The 18,936-nt window shown below is 36.6% G+C and overlaps 1 protein-coding gene across 1 annotated transcript; it reads left to right on the top strand.

Annotated features, from left to right (window-relative positions):
* Positions 1-1,961: 1,961 nt before the first annotated feature.
* LOC118746848 (protein scarlet-like) lies at positions 1,962-17,289 on the top strand. Its single transcript, XM_036480798.1, has 7 exons — positions 1,962-2,488; positions 7,769-7,818; positions 9,340-9,476; positions 9,546-10,511; positions 12,615-12,856; positions 12,990-13,090; positions 16,801-17,289. Exons 1-7 carry the CDS (start codon positions 1,962-1,964, stop codon positions 16,974-16,976), a joined length of 2,199 nt encoding a protein of 732 aa, XP_036336691.1. The 3' UTR covers positions 16,977-17,289.
* The last annotated feature ends 1,647 nt before the right edge of the window (positions 17,290-18,936 follow it).

Below are 18,936 nucleotides of genomic sequence, written 5' to 3'. Positions count from 1 at the left end.
ACAAAAAATTGCTATAAATCAACGGTAATTCATAGCTACTTAGAACTTCTACTTTATTACAATAAAATTTATTGGGCTACAAATCTGCATACTTCCATTCTAATTATTTTATTAAAATTTGAAATTTTGCATAAAAATTTGCTGAATTTTTGCGAGTTTTGCACAACGTTTACAAATTATATTTTTATGTTTTTTGTTGTGGAATGTTTTCATAAAAAATTGTCGGAAAAATATTACAATAAAAATCGTTGCATATATTGTAAAAAAGCAGCTGTGCCAATACTTTTTGCCAGCTGTGTATGTATATGGCACACATTTTTTTACATACTTTTCCTTACATGTCGTGGCGCCACAATGTGCGGGAGAGATTGTTTCGCAAACTTGAAGATCTCATTTTTTTTTTGTCGGCTTATTTCCTTGTTCCGCCATGAGGTCTTGTTTTCCATGCTGGCTTGGATGAAAAACAGGATCTGCGGTAACTAGACTTCATCTAGCGTAGGAGAGAGGCAGAGTTGGACCCAGTGGTCCCGTTGTGATACGAATTGAGACCGTTCACTTAGAAGTAAATCCAGTTGGTTAGGTAAGCGCGAGAATCCATGAATGTGCGCTTCACTTAGGTCGGCCAGACAGACAAAGAGGTGGCGGTAAAATGAGAGTCTTCTCTCCCACGAAAGGGCAGGACAGTGGCAGAAGTAGTGTTCCACACTCTCGATTTCTTCCACGTCGTGGCTATTTCGGTAGCCGGCCTTACTAGAGGGCGCTCTTACCGAATAAGTACGTCCAATCTTTTTGCACAGTTACCTCGAATGGCCCTTAGCCCGGCATTCACATAATGTGTGTCTTTGAAGCCAAATCGTTAGGGACTTTTCTACAATCTACCGCAGTCACTGACGAGGTTACAATGCAATCTAATGACTTAATAGCTGCTTGACCATCGGAATGTATAGTTACTGAAGGCAGGTTAAGGGAAGATTCCATAAGCGAGAGTGCAGCCTCTTTTATGGTCGCGAGTTCTGCTTGGAAGACAAAGGTTTAATGAGAGGTCCCTGGGGTGTATCCCACTCCCAACTCTTCGATTTACTTTAGAGCAATCCGTGTAGGTGGCTGTGGAGTATTCGAGCGTCCTCCCAGTCCTTCCTCGAAGGGGTATGAGTAGAGAACTTATTCTCGAGCTCCAGCGGTGGTGTTGCAATATTTGGGGACCTAAACGTATCGGGGTAGTTGGTTAGAATGTTGGTGTTACCAAGTTGGTGTCCTTCCATTTTGGCAGTGCATTTAGTCCTACTGCATTGCAGCTCGCCTGTAGCTTCCCAAAAAAGTCTGCGGGCAGAAAGTTTAGGAATGTTTCCATGGCTTTGGTGGGTGCGGATGGCAGCGCACCTGTTAGAAGTTAGGAGCGCTGTTTCTAGTTCGACATTCTGTCTAGAAGAGAAAACTGTGTTCCAATAATATCTGCGTGAAATTTTATATCGGCGCATCTTAATACACCGGCGGGCATCTGCACGAATACTCGTCTAATTTCAAGTGCAAGTGACAAGTTTATTACAAATAAATAGTAAGTTGTTCATGCGTATCTCTCGACTGAGACAGATTAGGCGACAGACAATTTGTGTTTACCGTTTCCGCTTTGGCCACAATGCATACACTTTAACTTAATAAGTACACACACAAACTACCTCTACCACAACCACATACATACATTAAGATACAGTTGCACGAGTACATAGTACAAGTTTGCTAGTAACTTCATTAAAAATATCCGTATGCTTGTTTTTATGGGGTACAAAGCCAGTAACGAAGAAACCTAAGAATCAGTTGCTTGCCGCGTGCGATACGCAGCAAACACGTGAACGGTTTTCGCTTCGAGTCAGATTAAAATATAAAGTGAAAATTGGCTGAAGTGAGTGAAAGGGAGAAAAAAAATATATTTGAGTAATAAATCCTTTGAGGAAACAATAAAAATGTCAAAGGATAATCTCATTTCGATGGAGCAAACGCGCAACGATAATCCGCCACTCGCTGGCTTCATCAACACTGCGCGCCTAGATGCTTGTGAGCAAATTGAGATGCAGGATGTTGTTGGAATGCCTGGCAGTGGCAACGTCAATGGCCTGGACAACAACAGCTACAACAGTGCCGCGAATGGACACAGAGGCAGCAGCGTAAGCGGCGGCAGTGGTGCTGGTGCCAGTCCTGGTGGTATAAACGGTGCCGGTAGTCGTCTTGCCATCACCGATATTTCCACCACACCGCCACGTACGGATTCGACGCGCAACAGTTCGGAACGTAGTCTGCCATTGCGCAGCTATAGCAAGTGGTCACCCACCGAGCAAGGCGCCACCTTGGTATGGCGTGATCTGTGCGTCTATACGACAGGCGATCCGAATGGGACGAGTGGTGGTGGCAGTTTGCACAAAATGAAGCGCATTATTAACAATTCGACGGGTGCAGTGCAGCCGGGCAATCTGATGGCGTTAATGGGCTCCAGGTGGGTGGATGTGTTGTGTGGGTGTGTGCGCCTTAGCGAATATGTTTAAAAGTATTAATGTTTGTGCGTGTGCATGTGCATGTATGTGTCTTTGTTTGTGCGCTTGAAACATTGAAGGACCTTTATCGTGTCAACGTCAATTCGCGCCTTTACTCCTGTCGAGATTGCTTTTTGTGGCTTTTGCTTGGTCGAGGCGCTTTTCTGCAGAGTAAATATTCGCTGGCTACTTTTCTGCTTGTGAAAGTGAATTATTTAATTAAAATTTTTTTATACAGCAAAAATGAATATTTTCACTAACTTTAAATTCGAAAGATATACAAAGCTTTTATCTTGGCTCGTGCAGAGATAAAGTGTAATTTTATTTATAATCTCGCTGGTCGGCCAAGAGTTGTTTTAGCTACTTGTTTTTTTTTTTAAGTAATAACTTCATTGCCGTTGAGATTCTAGCAAATCATTCAAGTGAAAAAAGCTTCTAGGGTATTTATGCCCATTTACCTACACATATGTATGTATATACATAAGTATATAAGTATGATATTGTGTAAACGAGAAAGCGAAAAGGAAAACACAAAAATTGTTTACTCAGAGGCGGTGAACCAAATAAGAGATAAAAGAATTTTGAAGTGAAAAAGTGAATTTCTCATCAAACAGACCAGATCAACAACAAAGCATCCATTAAACCTAAAGTTGCCGAGATAAGACCAAACCAATCTTTTATTTTAGAAATACCCAGATTAAGGCATTTCACTCAAAAAGCCCAGTTGTTACTATATACTCAAAGAAAGACCCAGTTAAAAATAAGAACTCACAGAATACAGAAAACAGAATTCGTTAATACTTTTATGAATTGGTTATTATTTGAGTTAGTTGTCTGAAATAAAAAGAAATTAAGTGCGCCTGGACCACACTGGAGAAGGCAAACTTACGTTACACATCTGTGTTGTCTCTTAACCAATACATGTACATACTTACATGCATACTTTGCTTAAGGTTATATGTTTTTGTCTTCTAATAACATTTATTTTATTCTTTTTCCTTTATCTTTATACTCTATCGATAACAAAATCGATAGTAACATCCAAAAAAATATGGATAAAAATACCGATAACAAAATCAATAAAAATTTCGATAGCTACATCGATAATAATCGATTAGAAAATCCATAAAAATATAGATAACAAAATCGATAAATAATCGAAAACAAAATCGATAAAAATATCGATAACAAAAGCGATAAATAATCGATAACAAAATCGATAAAAAATTTATAACAAAATTGATAAATAATCAATAACAAAAATCGATTAGACAGTGGATAAAAATATCGATAACAAAAATTTATTACAAAATGGATAAAAATATATCTGTGGATATCCATGTAGTTTATAAGACCAAGTTTGCTGCAGAGACTTGAGCCTAAAACCTACTATGTATGATTTGAGCACACATATGCTTCGCCTTAAATTGAAAAAAAAAACTATAAAAACAGACCTTCGTGATGCGCTTTAGGAATTGGAAGAGCAATGGAAAGAAGAGAAATCACTAAACACGTTTATGTGTTAGTGTTAGAAAAACGCACAACAAAGTTCCGCAAGTGGCTGATATCTGTTCATCAAATCTCAACAGGGGTGAAAAGGAGGGTCAAGGAGGGTCAAGGAGTTTGATTCTTAAACTTGCGTAAGCTGAATAGCTAAGGATAATATTCTGAGATGATTCCAATTCCCCAACTTACATACAAGCTGTTACAGTAAGTACAGCTTGAGGTTATGCTGAGCCTAACGAATGGACTTCAGTTGGACAACTTTAGAATAGATAAAATGTTATTATCCGCCACCCATATGTGCTTGATACCGAAGAATTGTCAGGCATTCGTACATACATAGATATGTGAATTCTTCGGTATGTGCTTGATTCATTTTAAACGAATTAAAAAAAAAAATAATCTTTGGTTCGAATATCAACATGAGCGATTCATTTTACTTACAGTTTCTTTCTTGGCCGTGAAGGCATGATCTTTTGAAAATAAAATAAGATCCCATTTTTCTAACTTAAAGGTACTTAAATAAAAATACATACCAAAAGTTTCCATACAAATTTATTAAGGTTTGTTGTCGTCAGAAGGCATATCTTGTATTGCATTGCCAATGGTCTGGCATTTCATAAGACCGGTAGCAATTTCTATATCAGAGTTGCCAACGAAACAATTTTGAAGAACTTTTTCCTTACCACTCCCCGGCGGCAGCAATAATCCGGTTCGTTGGTGAATCTGTCCTTGAACATGGTTCATATGAACATGGTTCACATGCACATTGTTCCATGCTTCTGGTGGTTGACACATCGGTGGTAATTAGACTCTCATGACCCAGGCACAACTCAATCCTGGTGTCTCCAAATGAAACTTTAACGCATTGTGATATTGGAAAATCACAACAATTGGACCAACCGTAAAACGGTGACGTACAATAATATCTTTGGAATTAATGTCAATTTACATAAATTCACTTTTGTAAGGGAATTACTATCAATTGACATTAAGTCACTTCGGAATTGATTTACTACCTAAAAGTGAAGTAATGAAGTAGATTGACATTCACAAAATTAAATTATCATCAAAAATATTACCAACCATCGAAACAAACAGAAAACCAAAGATGTTAAAACGCGAGGTGGGCCGCCGCACGAACGCGGACCGTCGTGGTGTTATGCACTTTTAAAGCTGCATACTATGTACATTATGTTATGTTACAAGTATATTTTTTTCAATATATGTTCGCAAAATCAATAACGACTACTCTTTCGAGAAAGTAATATTGTCTATGAACGATGAGACTATTCCATGGACGTTATTTCCGCTGACCTTATTACACGTCTCCGTAAAGCGTGCACGATTTTCAACATTGCTAACGTTAAGTCACTTTTCAGCTGTGTATTAATTAATATCAGGGTCTTAAAAAATATTTTTTTTAGATCTTCTCGGAAGAGAACTATTGTCAGTTACATTAATTCCACAATTCTTCTGAGAGTAACTCACTTTTGGCTTTTGTGCTAATTTCGTTGATATTAATTCCTTTACAGATGTGAATTTATGTCACTGACATTAATTCCAACGTCGTTATTGTACGTAAAACACTAAAGCTCGATGTACTAAAGGGCGCATCAGGTCGATTTAATCGAACATTCACGGGACTTTTTTCACTTCACGATTTTTAGTAATAACTCAATTCCAGCGCCACGCGGAGGTTCTTTCTTTGCAATGGTATTTCCTTAACCTTTGCCAAAACATGTCTCGAATACGAGCCAAATGGGGTTATAAATCCGATTTCTAGTAGTAGCTCGACTACAGCGCCACCTGGCGAGTCGAACCATCAATTTAAACCATCCAGGGGCTCACGCAAATACATACAAAAAATTTTTCTTAAAATCAGTCCGGCCTTTTAAAAGAAGTTCACTCGCAAACACAGGTACAGAAGGATAAGATAGCTAAAAGTTTCAGTATGTCTTCTGCAATAGCCCCACTAGGGTGGTCCAAAATAATCTAAGTGGGAATCTTAATGCTTTCATCCTGTAGCCCTGTAGGATTGTTCTACGGTGAAAAAATATACCCCTGCTTTTTTATTTTAAAATCAAAAAATATTAGAGGTCGCTCAAAGCGCTCAAAGTTTTACATGTATTATATATGAAAAACAAAAACAATTTTTCGTAGAAATGGTATACAATTGTTGAAATACCATATTTTTCGATTTTCTTTTCAGGAGACGTCCAGCAATAATGCCCAATTGTTTATTTAACCATTTAAATATTTTCTATTTTTTATAAGTTCCCCAAAAACCCAAAAAAAATGCAATGGGGGGACCCCTAAAAAATCAATAATATTAAAAAAACGGTCAATTAAGCAACTGGACATTATTATTGGAAATTTCCTTAAGAGTTTTCCGATCGAAAAATATTGACTTTCAAGAATTCTATACCATTTCTACAAAAAATTGTTGTTTTTTTCATATAAAATATACGAAGAATTTCGAGCGGCGTCTAAATATTTTTTCTATTATTAAAAAAAACGTGGTATATTTTGTTAGCTTTTTAGCAATCCTAGGTTGCACCGCCTTAAAATTCTCACTGATTTTTTTTTTTTTTACCAGCCTAATGTATATGTATATATGTATATGAATATATGTATGTATATGTGCATTATGATTTTGTATACACGGATTTACATGAAAATGTATGTATGTATGTATTTGCGTAAACCTGCTTGCACACCTACTTGTACACTTCATTAACCGTTATTACTGCGTTTCTGTGAATGAGTTTCTTGACTTTGCACAATTTCTTCCCTATTACTAACTGTGACTTCGTTGCAAAAATGCGGTCAAGTTTCAGATTACCGTTTTTATTATAGGGCTTCTGGTTAAGAAGCAAAACATCAAATGAATAAGCAGCAAGTCATTGCACCTAAGTATGTAAACCGGAAAAGATTTGATGTGATTTTGCAGTGAAGTTAGCAAATCACAGCTAGAATTGAATTAATTGCAAAATGTTTTGAAATTAAAAAAAAAATACATAAGAACTTAATTTAAGGGAATAAACTAACCGAAAATCACAGATCTGTTGAAAATTTTATTTTAAACTAATTCTTATCACCAAAACTCACAAAATTATTTCCATACATACATATCTGTCCCACAATTAGAACGTAAATATTTATGTGTGTACATAAACTTTTTTCCTCAAGCAAAGAGATAAAAAGTGATGTATACATTGTACCTGCTGCATATTAATGAACATTTACACACACACATATACATAAGTTTCATCCATAAAAAAAAAGTTTTAGATAAGTAAGTAAATATCAAAACCATTTAAAAACATCATAAAAATTAATTACCTGAAAACCTAAGTGATGCATCAAAAATAAATAAATAAAAATAAATAAATAAAACAAGCGCATTACAAATATGCAGTGCCACAGCAGCCCGCAGCAGGAATTCTACGTACATAGATCTGTTGTTGCTAAGTAATCTCCAATGTCGAGTGACTCCCAGTTGAGGCAGATGTGCATGTAAATAAATAAAGTTTATTGTTTTTTTTTTATTACTTTTTGTAGTGCAATATATCTATTTGCATTTATATGTATGTATGTAGTTGTGTATGCATGTATGCAGTGAAAACGTATTATGAATGCAGGTCAACGAATTCCAAGTTTGTTATTTTAATACAATATATTTATAAAGTACTGCAAGCAAAATATTTACAAAGTATTTATTTAATTTACATTGACAGTGGCTCGGGTAAAACAACACTGATGTCTACTCTCGCTTTCCGGCAACCAGGTTAGTAAACTATGTACATTAAGGTGATCCAAAGAAAAGTTTAAAATTTTAAGATCTCACCACTTAGCATTTTCTAAAGGGAATAAAAAAAGTACACTTATTTTAAAAAATATATATACTTATCAACCTCAAACTACATGAAGTTTTCCATTTTTTGATATGGGGAATAAACACTTTTTCGTAGAAATAGTATAGAATTTTTGTAAAATCTATATTTTTCGATCGGAGAACACTGTTTCTCTTCAGGAGTCTTCTAATAATAATACTCAATTCTTTATTTCAATATTTTTTTATTTTAACAATTTTTTATTGGTCCCCCCCATTGCAGTTTTTGGGGTTTTTTGGGAGACCTAAACAAATTTTTAGTATTAAAAAGAAGGCTAAATAAACAATTGAGTATTTTTATTGGAAGTCTCCTAAACAGAAACAGAGTTTTCTGATCGAAAATCTGTTGGAGTTTTATACTTATTTCGTTAAGAAATGATTTCATAAACTTTAGATATCTGCGTGGGAATCAGAAAAATATAGCTGGTCCTTGCTCTTGAGAAATATGCCTAGAAAAAGGCTCGGCTTAGGCCTTGTAAGGGCGCGTTCACACAGAAAGCGAAGCCGAGCCGAGTGAAGCCGTTTCGAACTCAGTGAAGCTTTCAAATTGCTGTAGGTATATGAAAGTGTTCCTACAGCAAGCTTTTTTAGAAGCATTTCGGCGCCGAAAGCAAAGCTGTTATCGACTTGTACTTTTCCATTTTATTTTCAGCTTCTTAACGAACGAAATTTCGAAATTTTTAAATGAAAATTTATTTTTCAGTAAATCATATTCTAAGGCAAGGTGGTTTTACCGGATTAGCTGATTTCAAGGCGAAATGTGCTGATTGTCGAAATGATGCATTTGTTGTAAATGTTTTTATTGTGATTGTCATCGTGCCTATACTCTATTAGTGTAGTTTTTCCGTTTTTGTGCTGCCGGTACCACTTTGTATGAATTCGCCTTGTCTTGTCCATTAAATGTAATAAATAATTCATTGAAGATAAGTTTGGTGCTATCTTTGCAACCGATTTAATGCAAAGGCTCCACTCCGCCTCGTTCCGTGTGATCACCCGCAGCTGCGCCCCGCTTCGAATTGTTTCGCTCGGCGTCGCTCGGCAAGATGTCGCCAAGAGTTTTATATATAACGCTCGAAATGCTTCATAGATGCGCTTTATAACAATAATACTGCCTACAATTGGGATACTTAAATCGAATTTTCCAAAAATACCAACAAAACTCAGAATCGCATCCATACTCTTATCCAAAATACAAAATTCCATCACAATCATTTATTTTTGAAAAAAAGATGAAACTTTAAAGTACGTAATTGAAAATAAGAGCATCCCTAATATTTGGTACTTACCACTTTTCTATGCGTATGCTCAACGCCTCTTAAATTTTAATAGCTTAATAGATAAGACAAGCAACATTTAATAGTTTATTCATTTATTTCCGCACGTATTTCACTTTATGCCATTTGCCATTATCTTTAGCCGGCACCATTGTTCAGGGTGATATTCTGATAAATGGCCGTCGCATTGGTCCATTTATGCATCGCATAAGCGGATATGTGTACCAAGATGATTTATTCATTGGCACTTTAACAGTACTGGAACACTTGACATTCATGGTGAGTTTTTGCTTAGTGATATATGTACTTACTCTCATTTCTACTCATACATACATACATACAATTCAGGCACATCTTCGCTTAGATCGCCGTGTTAGTCATCGCGAACGGAAGGCCATCATAAATGATCTATTAGAGCGCACCGGTTTGCTATCGGCTGCGCACACGCGTATCGGCTCTGGCGATGACAAAAAGATGTGTTCGGGTGGTGAACGTAAACGGCTCGCATTCGCCGTTGAATTACTCAACGATCCGGTTATTTTATTCTGTGACGAACCCACGACGGGACTAGATTCGTTTAGCGCGCAACAACTGGTGCAAACACTCTACGAGTTGGCCAAGAAAGGCACCACCATACTATGCACCATTCATCAGCCATCCAGTCAGCTCTTCGATATGTTCAATAATGTTTTGCTGCTGGCGGATGGGCGTGTCGCTTTTACCGGTTCACCACATAATGCGCTCAACTTTTTCGCCGAGAATGGCTATCATTGTCCGGAAGCTTATAATCCGGCTGACTTCTTGATTGGCGTGCTGGCCACAGATCCCGGCTACGAGCAGGCTTCACAGCGTTCGGCGCAACATTTATGCGATATGTTTGCGGTCAGTGGTGCTGCCAAACAGCGTGATATGTTGGTTAATCTGGAGATTCATATGGCGCAGACGGGTGACTACCCATTCGATTCGGAAATTGATTCGTTTCGTTCGCCAGCATGGTATAAGAAATTCCATGTGATTTGGTATCGCGCTTCGCTCTCAATGCTGCGTGATCCGACAGTGCAGCGCATGCGATTCTTCCAAAAAATGGCCATGGCTATTATAATTGGCGCTTGTTTTGCTGGCACTACATCGCTCTCGCAACTGGGTGTGCAAGCGGTACAGGGTGCACTATTTGTAATGATTTCCGAGAACACCTATCATCCCATGTATTCGGTATTGAATGTATTCCCGCAAGGGTTCCCGCTATTCTTGCGCGAAACTCGCTCTGGCATGTATTCGACGGCACAGTATTATGTGGCCAATATATTGGCGATGGTAAGTAATGATCCAATATAGCTTCATGTACACTCAATACAATCCGTAGCATTTGGGTTTGCTTAAGTAATAAATCGCAAATACCCGGTGTGCTTCGTTGCGCCTTAAAAGTATGTTTGTGTTTTTCCTACCACACAAAACTCTTTTGCCGTCGTTGATAAAAAAGAAATTAAATTTAAAAAGCTTTAGAAAAGAAGATTTTCATACAAATTTCCATTTTAGAAATCATTTAACGCCCAATGATCGGATCTAAACCAAATTAGTATGGGGCCATCTCTGAGATAAAAAGAGAGAAAAAGAATTTCCGAAATCGGTTGACGTGGTCCAAAGTTATGCGGTAACATACATATATAAACAAAAAAAAAACAAAATACTCCAGCGAATTGATAACCTCCTCCGTTTTTGAAGTCGGTTAAAAATCAATTCCATATTCCTGAAGGAGGACCGCCACCTGTTTAAAAAATCAAATTCAACTTGAATAAAGGGAATTATATATTTGAAATATGTATTGCAGTATGGGTGTCAAATGAAAGAGGCTTAAAAAGTTGTAGTTTGGTAATGTTTTGAACTGAGTTGCCACCTATTTGAAAAGTCAATTTAAATTATTTATTCGCAACCTATATGAAAAACTAAACTCTTAGTTTTAACATTTGGAATATTATTGGGGTGTTTTACAAGAGTTACCACCTGTTTAAATATAAAATTCAATTAACCTAAATGAATTATTACAATATAGGTATCAATCGAAATGGTTTTGAAAATGGTTTATCTCTAAACTAGATGTAGGAGCATTGCCATCCATTGGAAAACTCAAAATTTACTTGAATTAATGGAATTGAAATTTGTATAAAAATATAGATGTCAGGCGAAATAGGTGGTTTGAAAATATTTTGAATATGGTTGCCACCTGTTTGAACAATAGAGTTTTATTAAATTATACACAATTTAAAGTGTCAAATGCAGCAGGTGTTTTAATATGGTTACTGGGTGTTTTAAAACTTAATTCGAATGAAATTATTTCATAAATTAAATTTATCGAAATGTGCTTTAAAAGGCTTAATTTTTAAACTACACGAAGGAGGGTTGTCACCTGTTTACAAACTCAAATTCAAAGTTTTACTTTGAAAATATTTTAAACGGGGTTAAGAAAATTTTTAAATTTTCTGTCACGTAATGTAGCAAGCTGAAATTTAATAAACTCAGCAAAACGGGTGCAGGAGATCTGGTAAAATATAGTTTCGAAGGTATTTATAAAGTGGGGAAAGTATCGACTTTCTCCTGGAAATTTAATTCATAATCTTGTAACTCAAGTCTACATATCGCGCACTTTCCTCAAAGATGTATTGACTCAATATTTGTCGCTTTTGATACTGAGCGCAAAAAAAATTCAAAGACCGTATGTTCCATAAAAAGCTGAATTCAAATGTATTTGTATAGATATAATTTGAAAACAAAAAAACTTGCCTAAGTACTTTACAAATACTACAGTAAGAACCAAGAGTTTTGGGTGCAGTCAGAGAAAGTAAAAAAAATGCTTTGAGGGCACTGCGAAGCACGCTGGGTATTTGCTAGTTGAAGATATTTATAACTCAACGATTACGAAAGAACCTTTCGTCTGATACCCATATAGAAATATTTAGCTTATCATTTAATTGAGTTAAATTTTTCAAAAAGGTGGCAACCCGTCCCATAAATATTTTCGGCAGTAAACTATTCTTAAATCTGTTTTGTTTGACACCTATATTGTAATATTTTATTTATTTTATAAATTTAATAGAATACAATTTTTCATACAAGTGGCAACCCTCCACAGAAATTTTTTAGCCAATAAACTTTCTTAAGCCTCTTTAGTTTGATATCCAATTGTAATATGTAATTTAAGTTATCAATTAAATTATATTTAATTTTTGAAAAAGATGGCAACACTCCTAAAAATATTTTCTTAAAATTTTCAAATTTATTTTTTTTTTTCATCTGGGTATTATCAAAAATATTCTAATCGGTCAAACTGTTTTAGAGTTCCATTTTTATTAGCATATAAAATATAAAAATTGCAGACACATTACAAACATTCCTTTAGTTAATCAATAATCAATTTTTCAGTTGCCTGGCATGATCATTGAACCATTACTTTTCGTTATAATCTGTTATTGGATAACTGGCTTGCGGCCGACATTTTTTGCATTCAGCATAACGGCTATCTCTATCGTTTTGGTAATGAATGTGGCTACTGCCTGCGGTTGCTTCTTTTCCACAGCATTCAATTCTGTGCCATTGGCAATGGCATATTTGGTACCTGTTGATTACATTTTCATGATTACATCTGGAATTTTCATTAAAATTAGGTGAGTTACTCGTAGTTAGCTTACATACATACACATCTACATTATAAGCTTATAAGAGATAATTACCGCTGATGAACGTAACTGTATACTGCATATATATGCATGTATGTGGATTCGTGTAATTTACTTACAGCACTTTGCCTATGGCCTTTTACTGGACACAATTCCTGTCGTGGATGTTATATGCGAATGAAGCAATGACGATTGCCCAGTGGTCTGGTGTTCAAAATATAAGTGAGTATTTTTTTAACCAAGCGCGCAAATAGAATACTTACGAAATTATATATTTTCTAACATTAAGTTATACTTAAGATATGATTGACAATTTTTGAAGACTCCCTTATGAAAATTTAATTCTTAAAGCTTAGCCACATCAACGTAATTTCGTAATATTTTCCATCAACTGAATTGAAAAAGTAGTGAAACCAGTAGAGAAAACAACCCGCTGCACACACCAACTCATTGAGATGGCTTTACGGAAGCTACCGAGGACATTTTCGTCGGCCTTTTCAAATCAATATCAAACACTTCTTTCCCCAATAGCGATGTCCTTTTAGGTATTGATACTTCCGTACTGCACGTGCCACCTGATAACTCGGCCCTCAACCTTAACCTAGCCCGCGAGAGCATTGTCCCCCAAAGAACCTAACCGTTTCCTACACGAAGTCATGGAAACCTTTTTTATCGCATGGACGAAAGATGTCAGGCTGCAGCTAGGAGCTTACATCGACGGTTTACCGTTTCAGACTGTTCGAAATTTCTAGTTTGATTACTTTGGAAAGCCTCCTCCCTTCCTCTGCGCACGCAACCGAAATTTGGTCACCAGCCACTAGTAGGACACACACGACGAGATGTCTCAAGACAGCGCTCTGGACAGATATGTGATGCTCTCTGATTCGCTAGTACATAATTTGCATAGCGAGGCGCGGATGACCCTTAAAAGAGAGCAAAATATTGTGCCTTGCATGTATTTCCTGGTTGGGTGCTACCGTTGACCAACTTCTTGGAAACAGAACCTCCTCCAAGGTACGTCAGAAGGTATCCCTATAAAATCACGGACGAGCTCCAGGACTACACAAAACAGCCACTGCATCCGACGCTACACACAGGAGGCAGTAAACGACTCTCACCGAGATACTAAGTGTTAGTCTCCTCGGTCTGTGAATGCCTCGCTCGGAATTCAATCAACCAAACATAGCAAAGAAATAGCTTCAGCTGCCTCAAGTAACCCGGCATAATAACCATCTGGATAGTACAGAGTTCTACCATCTACCTACTTATCCAGACTCGATACCGGCGTACTCAATGTGTATGTAAATATTGCCCGAATACGACTAGCCAGCCCATTATGTATGCTCTTACGTGCACTCAACAAACATGAAACCGAACCCTCAATCGACTACCGCGGTGCTGATGTGCCTCCACCATACTTTGCTGAAATTTTAATATCAATTTCACTACTGAAAAACAACAAAGCTTCTGCAGCTGACGGCTTGGCATATTAGCTATTGAAGTGCCGCTGCGGAGAATTGACGATTTATATTCAGAGAATGGTCGGGGATCCTGTACCCAAACTCACAGAGTCAAAGCTACCGACGTTAACCTTTATAAATGCAACTACAGTTTACATGGCGAACTTAGCTTAGTGGATAAGACAACTGGCTTTGGACGCCGGAGTTGCGAGTTCAAGTCCCAATAAACTCGATGAAGAAGTTTGGTGAGAAGATGTGATGGACTCCGAAATAGCAGCTATGACCTTGTGTAAATTATTTGTTGTTCTTCGACGACACTTGTCATTAGAAACGGCCTCAAGCTCAATAAAATTATTGAAAAAAACTCTACAAGGTAATAGTACCTAAAAGCGACACGTGTAAAATGATATTCCCCATGTCCAGCGAGGGATTTGAAGTTTGTTACACTGATGGATCCAAACTTGAGGATGGGAACACTGGGGCCGGCCCCTACATTTAAAAAAGCTGTTCCGATGGACATGTATCCATCCATATTTCAGGCGGAAATATTCGCGAATTTCTTCGTAGACGGACTAATGGGGCAACAATAACCATCATATCGGATAGCCAGGCAGCGTTAAGTGTACTTGACTCTTGCTAAACGGTGTCAAAGCTAGTAGGTATAGCAAAATGGTACTAGAAACCAGTAGCACAGTTACCTTGTGGTGGGTTCCCGGCCATGAGGTCTTCGATAGCATCGAAATGGCCGGCAACCTAGCGATATTTGGCGCTCAACAGTGCCTGATCGGCCCTAAGCCTTTCTGTGGTCCATCCGGAGGATAAGCGGCAAAGCTCCTACTAAGATGGGAGGACTCTCAAACTGCAACCCCAAGGCAACGCAAAAGATTCCCAATTCCGTGGCCAAAGCTTAGTAGAGAGGGTTTAAAAACTCTCCCCGGAGACCTGACAGGACGCTGAGCATCCAGTCCCAGTGAGAGAAGGTTTCCACTTTCTGCTCACAAAACCTGCAGTTCGTCTGCTCAGAGAGTCCCATTTTTTGCAGACGGTACCTCAGCGTCCTGTCAGGCGTGTTAATCTAAGCGCGTAAATGCCTACCGCGTAAGTAAAGCTCGTAAATAAACCGGTTTACCATACAAAATTAGGTAAATTTACAAGGTTAACGTGGTTACGAGGCATTTACGCGTTTTGATGAAATGCCCATCTCATTTGGTTGCAGCGCTGTATGCCCAAATAATAATAATAATTTAAATGGTCCCGGATTCAAATAGACTCTGCCCAACCCACAAAACAAGAGACCGTAGCATACCTGGTGTGAAAAGCTAAATAAAACCCTCCCTAGACGCATACAAAACACCTGCATAGCAGTCGAAGCTGAGAAGACACCGATTACCTCTACCATGCGAACAGATCAAACAAGAAAATTAACTCAATTGTTTAAAAACCGGCTACTTACTACTGGATATCTATGTCTGCAGAATAACGATTTTAGCGGGCACTGGAAGATACTCCTTTCACTACTATTTCTTTTGCACTCTGGGGACCCAAACATTGCAGGCATTCATGATTCCCGCAGTTTACTAACTTAGCGAACTAGTCCTAATTCTAGATGACCCGGGGACCTAATTGTGCCTCCCTCCTACGTATATAGATGCAGGCAGCAACTTCAACAATTAATTGATAACTCACGAAAATTTGTTTCCATCATCATCGCTCTTCTTCTTTTGCGGCAATTTTACCATTATTATCTCTATATAGTAAAAATTTAAAGACATCACTCAATTTTACCTCAACCCAGTGTCCTTTATGCATAATTTTCTTAAGTCACTGTACAAATGTTTCGGGATGAGCCTTTTCTTGAAGCGCGTAGCTTTAATGAAATTAGCTTCCGTTCCTTTTATTTTGCTGTAGTCAATTGAAATACGTCTATTTCCACGCATTTAAGGTTTCCATTTTATTTCCTATTCGCCTTTAACCGAAATAAACGCAATTCATCTTTTTCCTACCTTCAAATGCCACCCTTGCCAAACTTGCAAATATCAATTTTTTTTTCTTCGTAAACTCACGCGGCCCGTATTTTTTCAGTGCAAGTATTTAAATTTACTTTACGATTTACTTACCTTATTGGCTGTAATTTATGTACATATATTAAAATTTACAATTTACACTACGTCAATAACTCAGCGCTTGCCGCTGGCTTGGCCTACTGAACTACTTTCTTAGTGACCACAGGTTGAGGTTGAAGTATTTTTTATTTTTTTTGCTTACCAATTTAAATTTAGCTTAAGCTGCTTCCTTTTATTTGCATATTTGCCACCTTTTCTTGCGTTTTTCAGCACAATTTCCCATTTATACCGTATACATACTTGCTTCATCTAGGAAAAATTTATAATTGTAATTAATTTTCTGTTGAAATTCATTTCATTATTTGCTGCTGTTTTCTTTTCTTTTTTTTTGTATTCCTTTTCATTGTAGCCTGCTTCGAGGAGAGTGAGGACTTGCCCTGTTTTCACACTGGACAGGATGTGCTGGACAAATACAGCTTTAATGAATCGAATCTGTACAGGAATTTGCTTGCGATTTTGGCTATTTACTTTTCCTTTCACATCCTGGGCTATTACTGTTTGTGGCGGCGCGCTAAAAAGATTTAATCTAGCGCCAGGATGTTGATGTTGGTTCGTCGGATACTTCAAATAGACAATTATATGCAAAAGTACTCGCTTATGAATTTAACCTTTATCTTATTAGTAATTCTGTAATATTTTTTTTTTATATTCGCACACTTTTTTTTTTTTAGAACTGCCACTTATTTAAATGAGATTTATTAGCATTCACGCTGTGCTTTAGTTTATAGCTACAGCCCTTCTTACAATTATATTTAGATAGATGTATTTGTATTTAAATAATATGCGCCAGATAATACGTATTGGCAAAACACTGGCTAAAAATATAATTTTCTGTACTTAATAAGGTGTCAATTTGTTTTTATTATAAGGGATGAGTTCCGCGATTTGCTGGGAAATGAAACATAAAAATTCGCTGATTTTAATGTAAGAGGATATTCTAGACTGTAGAGCCTTCATTGGTTCAACAAATTTCTTCTATAGGTAACAAATGGCTCTGATCCTTCGCAATTAGAATAGGGATCAAAAATATATCTAAAAAATAGCACATCATCACTCTGTTACCAATTCTTGCTCAGGTCCTTAAATGGTATTTTCAGGGGCAGTAGCCTAGGGTTCTAGCTTTGAGTTAAGCCTAAGTGGAAGGTTCTACCACATTTTTACTCTTTGCTGGAGCTTGTCAAATATTGAAAAAACCCCGATTTTTTGACACTTTGACCACGATTTTCTCGAAATCAGTACGTGATGGAATCTTTATAATTACGGATTCGTAATCAGCTCAAAAAAGTCTATCAAAAACCGATTTAACATTTGCCGCACCAAAATCAGTGTTGCCCTGTGTTATAGAGCTGAACGGCCGCATTTTCAGGTCAAATTCCGTTTCCATTTTCCTCATTGAGCTGAGTGAACGAATCAGCTAAATATGGGTCCACAAGTTAGCTAGAAAAAAAATTCACTTCTACGAATATCGAATGTTTATAAAAGGAACCTGTAAATACTTACATATTTGAGATGTTTTCCCATTTCAAATTGAACTACCATTTTCATACACTTTAGTTTTTTTTTTTATTTTTATTCGCTTGCAAACATGTTTTCTTTCTTTAATACTCGTATAATAACACATTTATTCTTAAAATTTAAAGTGATTTTTCATTTAAAATATTTTTAAATATTTCATAACACTTTATAAATACACATAAATATATACTTCAAATTTTAATACAATTTACATTGGTTACATACATACATACATAATATTAGCTTAGTGTTTCTTTGCAATTTGTATTTTCATTGTACATATTTTACATTTCAGTTTGTGTGATAAAGATGACTTATACCTTTCTATACAATGCAGTATTTAAGCACACTGGCAGGCGACATGTGCACACATTTTTTCGTTTGAAAAAGCTCTACAAATATTTTTCTAACAAAGAGCAATATGAGTGCATAGTTTTATAACTAATTTAATTAATAACTAAAATAATAATAAGTTCAGTATGATTGCTTTGAAAGTACTTGACAACTTGTTGTACTAACCAAAAATATCTATTAGAATGATATGTACGCCAGGAATTTGTGTTTGTTTTGAAAATATTAAAATATCTAATTTAATTAGAATTATTAAAAAATATATGGTAAATATGTAATCTATATGTGTACAACTCAAAATGCCAAATTTGTGTATATAGATTAGACCGTACAACCTTACAGCAAACAAAAAATCTTCGCCGCATAGCCTTAAGTCCAAAATATTTGCAAAACAATATCGAAACAATTTTTTTTTAGCCGAACCTAGGAATCACCTTTTTATATTTTTCGGTGACCCCTCAATTCGGCTATAAAAAATCTGTTCAAAAATAGTTCTACTGGAATAATCAAAATACTTACCTAGCAAAAATATAGTGATTTTTGTTGAGCATCAATTTACGGACATTAGGGTGCTACGTTAGAGGACAAGAGCTTGGATCTGATGGGTACTAGCATGGGG

Source organism: Rhagoletis pomonella, unplaced genomic scaffold (genome assembly GCF_013731165.1).
Source record: "Rhagoletis pomonella isolate Grant_MI unplaced genomic scaffold, Rhpom_1.0 Rhpom_scaffold_00011, whole genome shotgun sequence".
Classification (NCBI taxonomy): domain Eukaryota; kingdom Metazoa; phylum Arthropoda; class Insecta; order Diptera; family Tephritidae; genus Rhagoletis; species Rhagoletis pomonella.
Note: the sequence above shows the minus strand (reverse complement) of the source record. Positions and strands in the feature narration are given on the sequence as shown.

Bases quoted from the DNA above. Each gene is read 5' to 3' on its own strand.
- LOC118746848 (XM_036480798.1), top strand. From the start codon at position 1,962: ATGTCAAAGGATAATCTCATTTCGATGGAGCAAACGCGCAACGATAAT. The intron at 9,477-9,545 runs GTGAGTTTTTGC...CATACAATTCAG, and splicing joins TGGAACACTTGACATTCATG to GCACATCTTCGCTTAGATCG. The intron at 10,512-12,614 runs GTAAGTAATGAT...TCAATTTTTCAG, and splicing joins TGGCCAATATATTGGCGATG to TTGCCTGGCATGATCATTGA.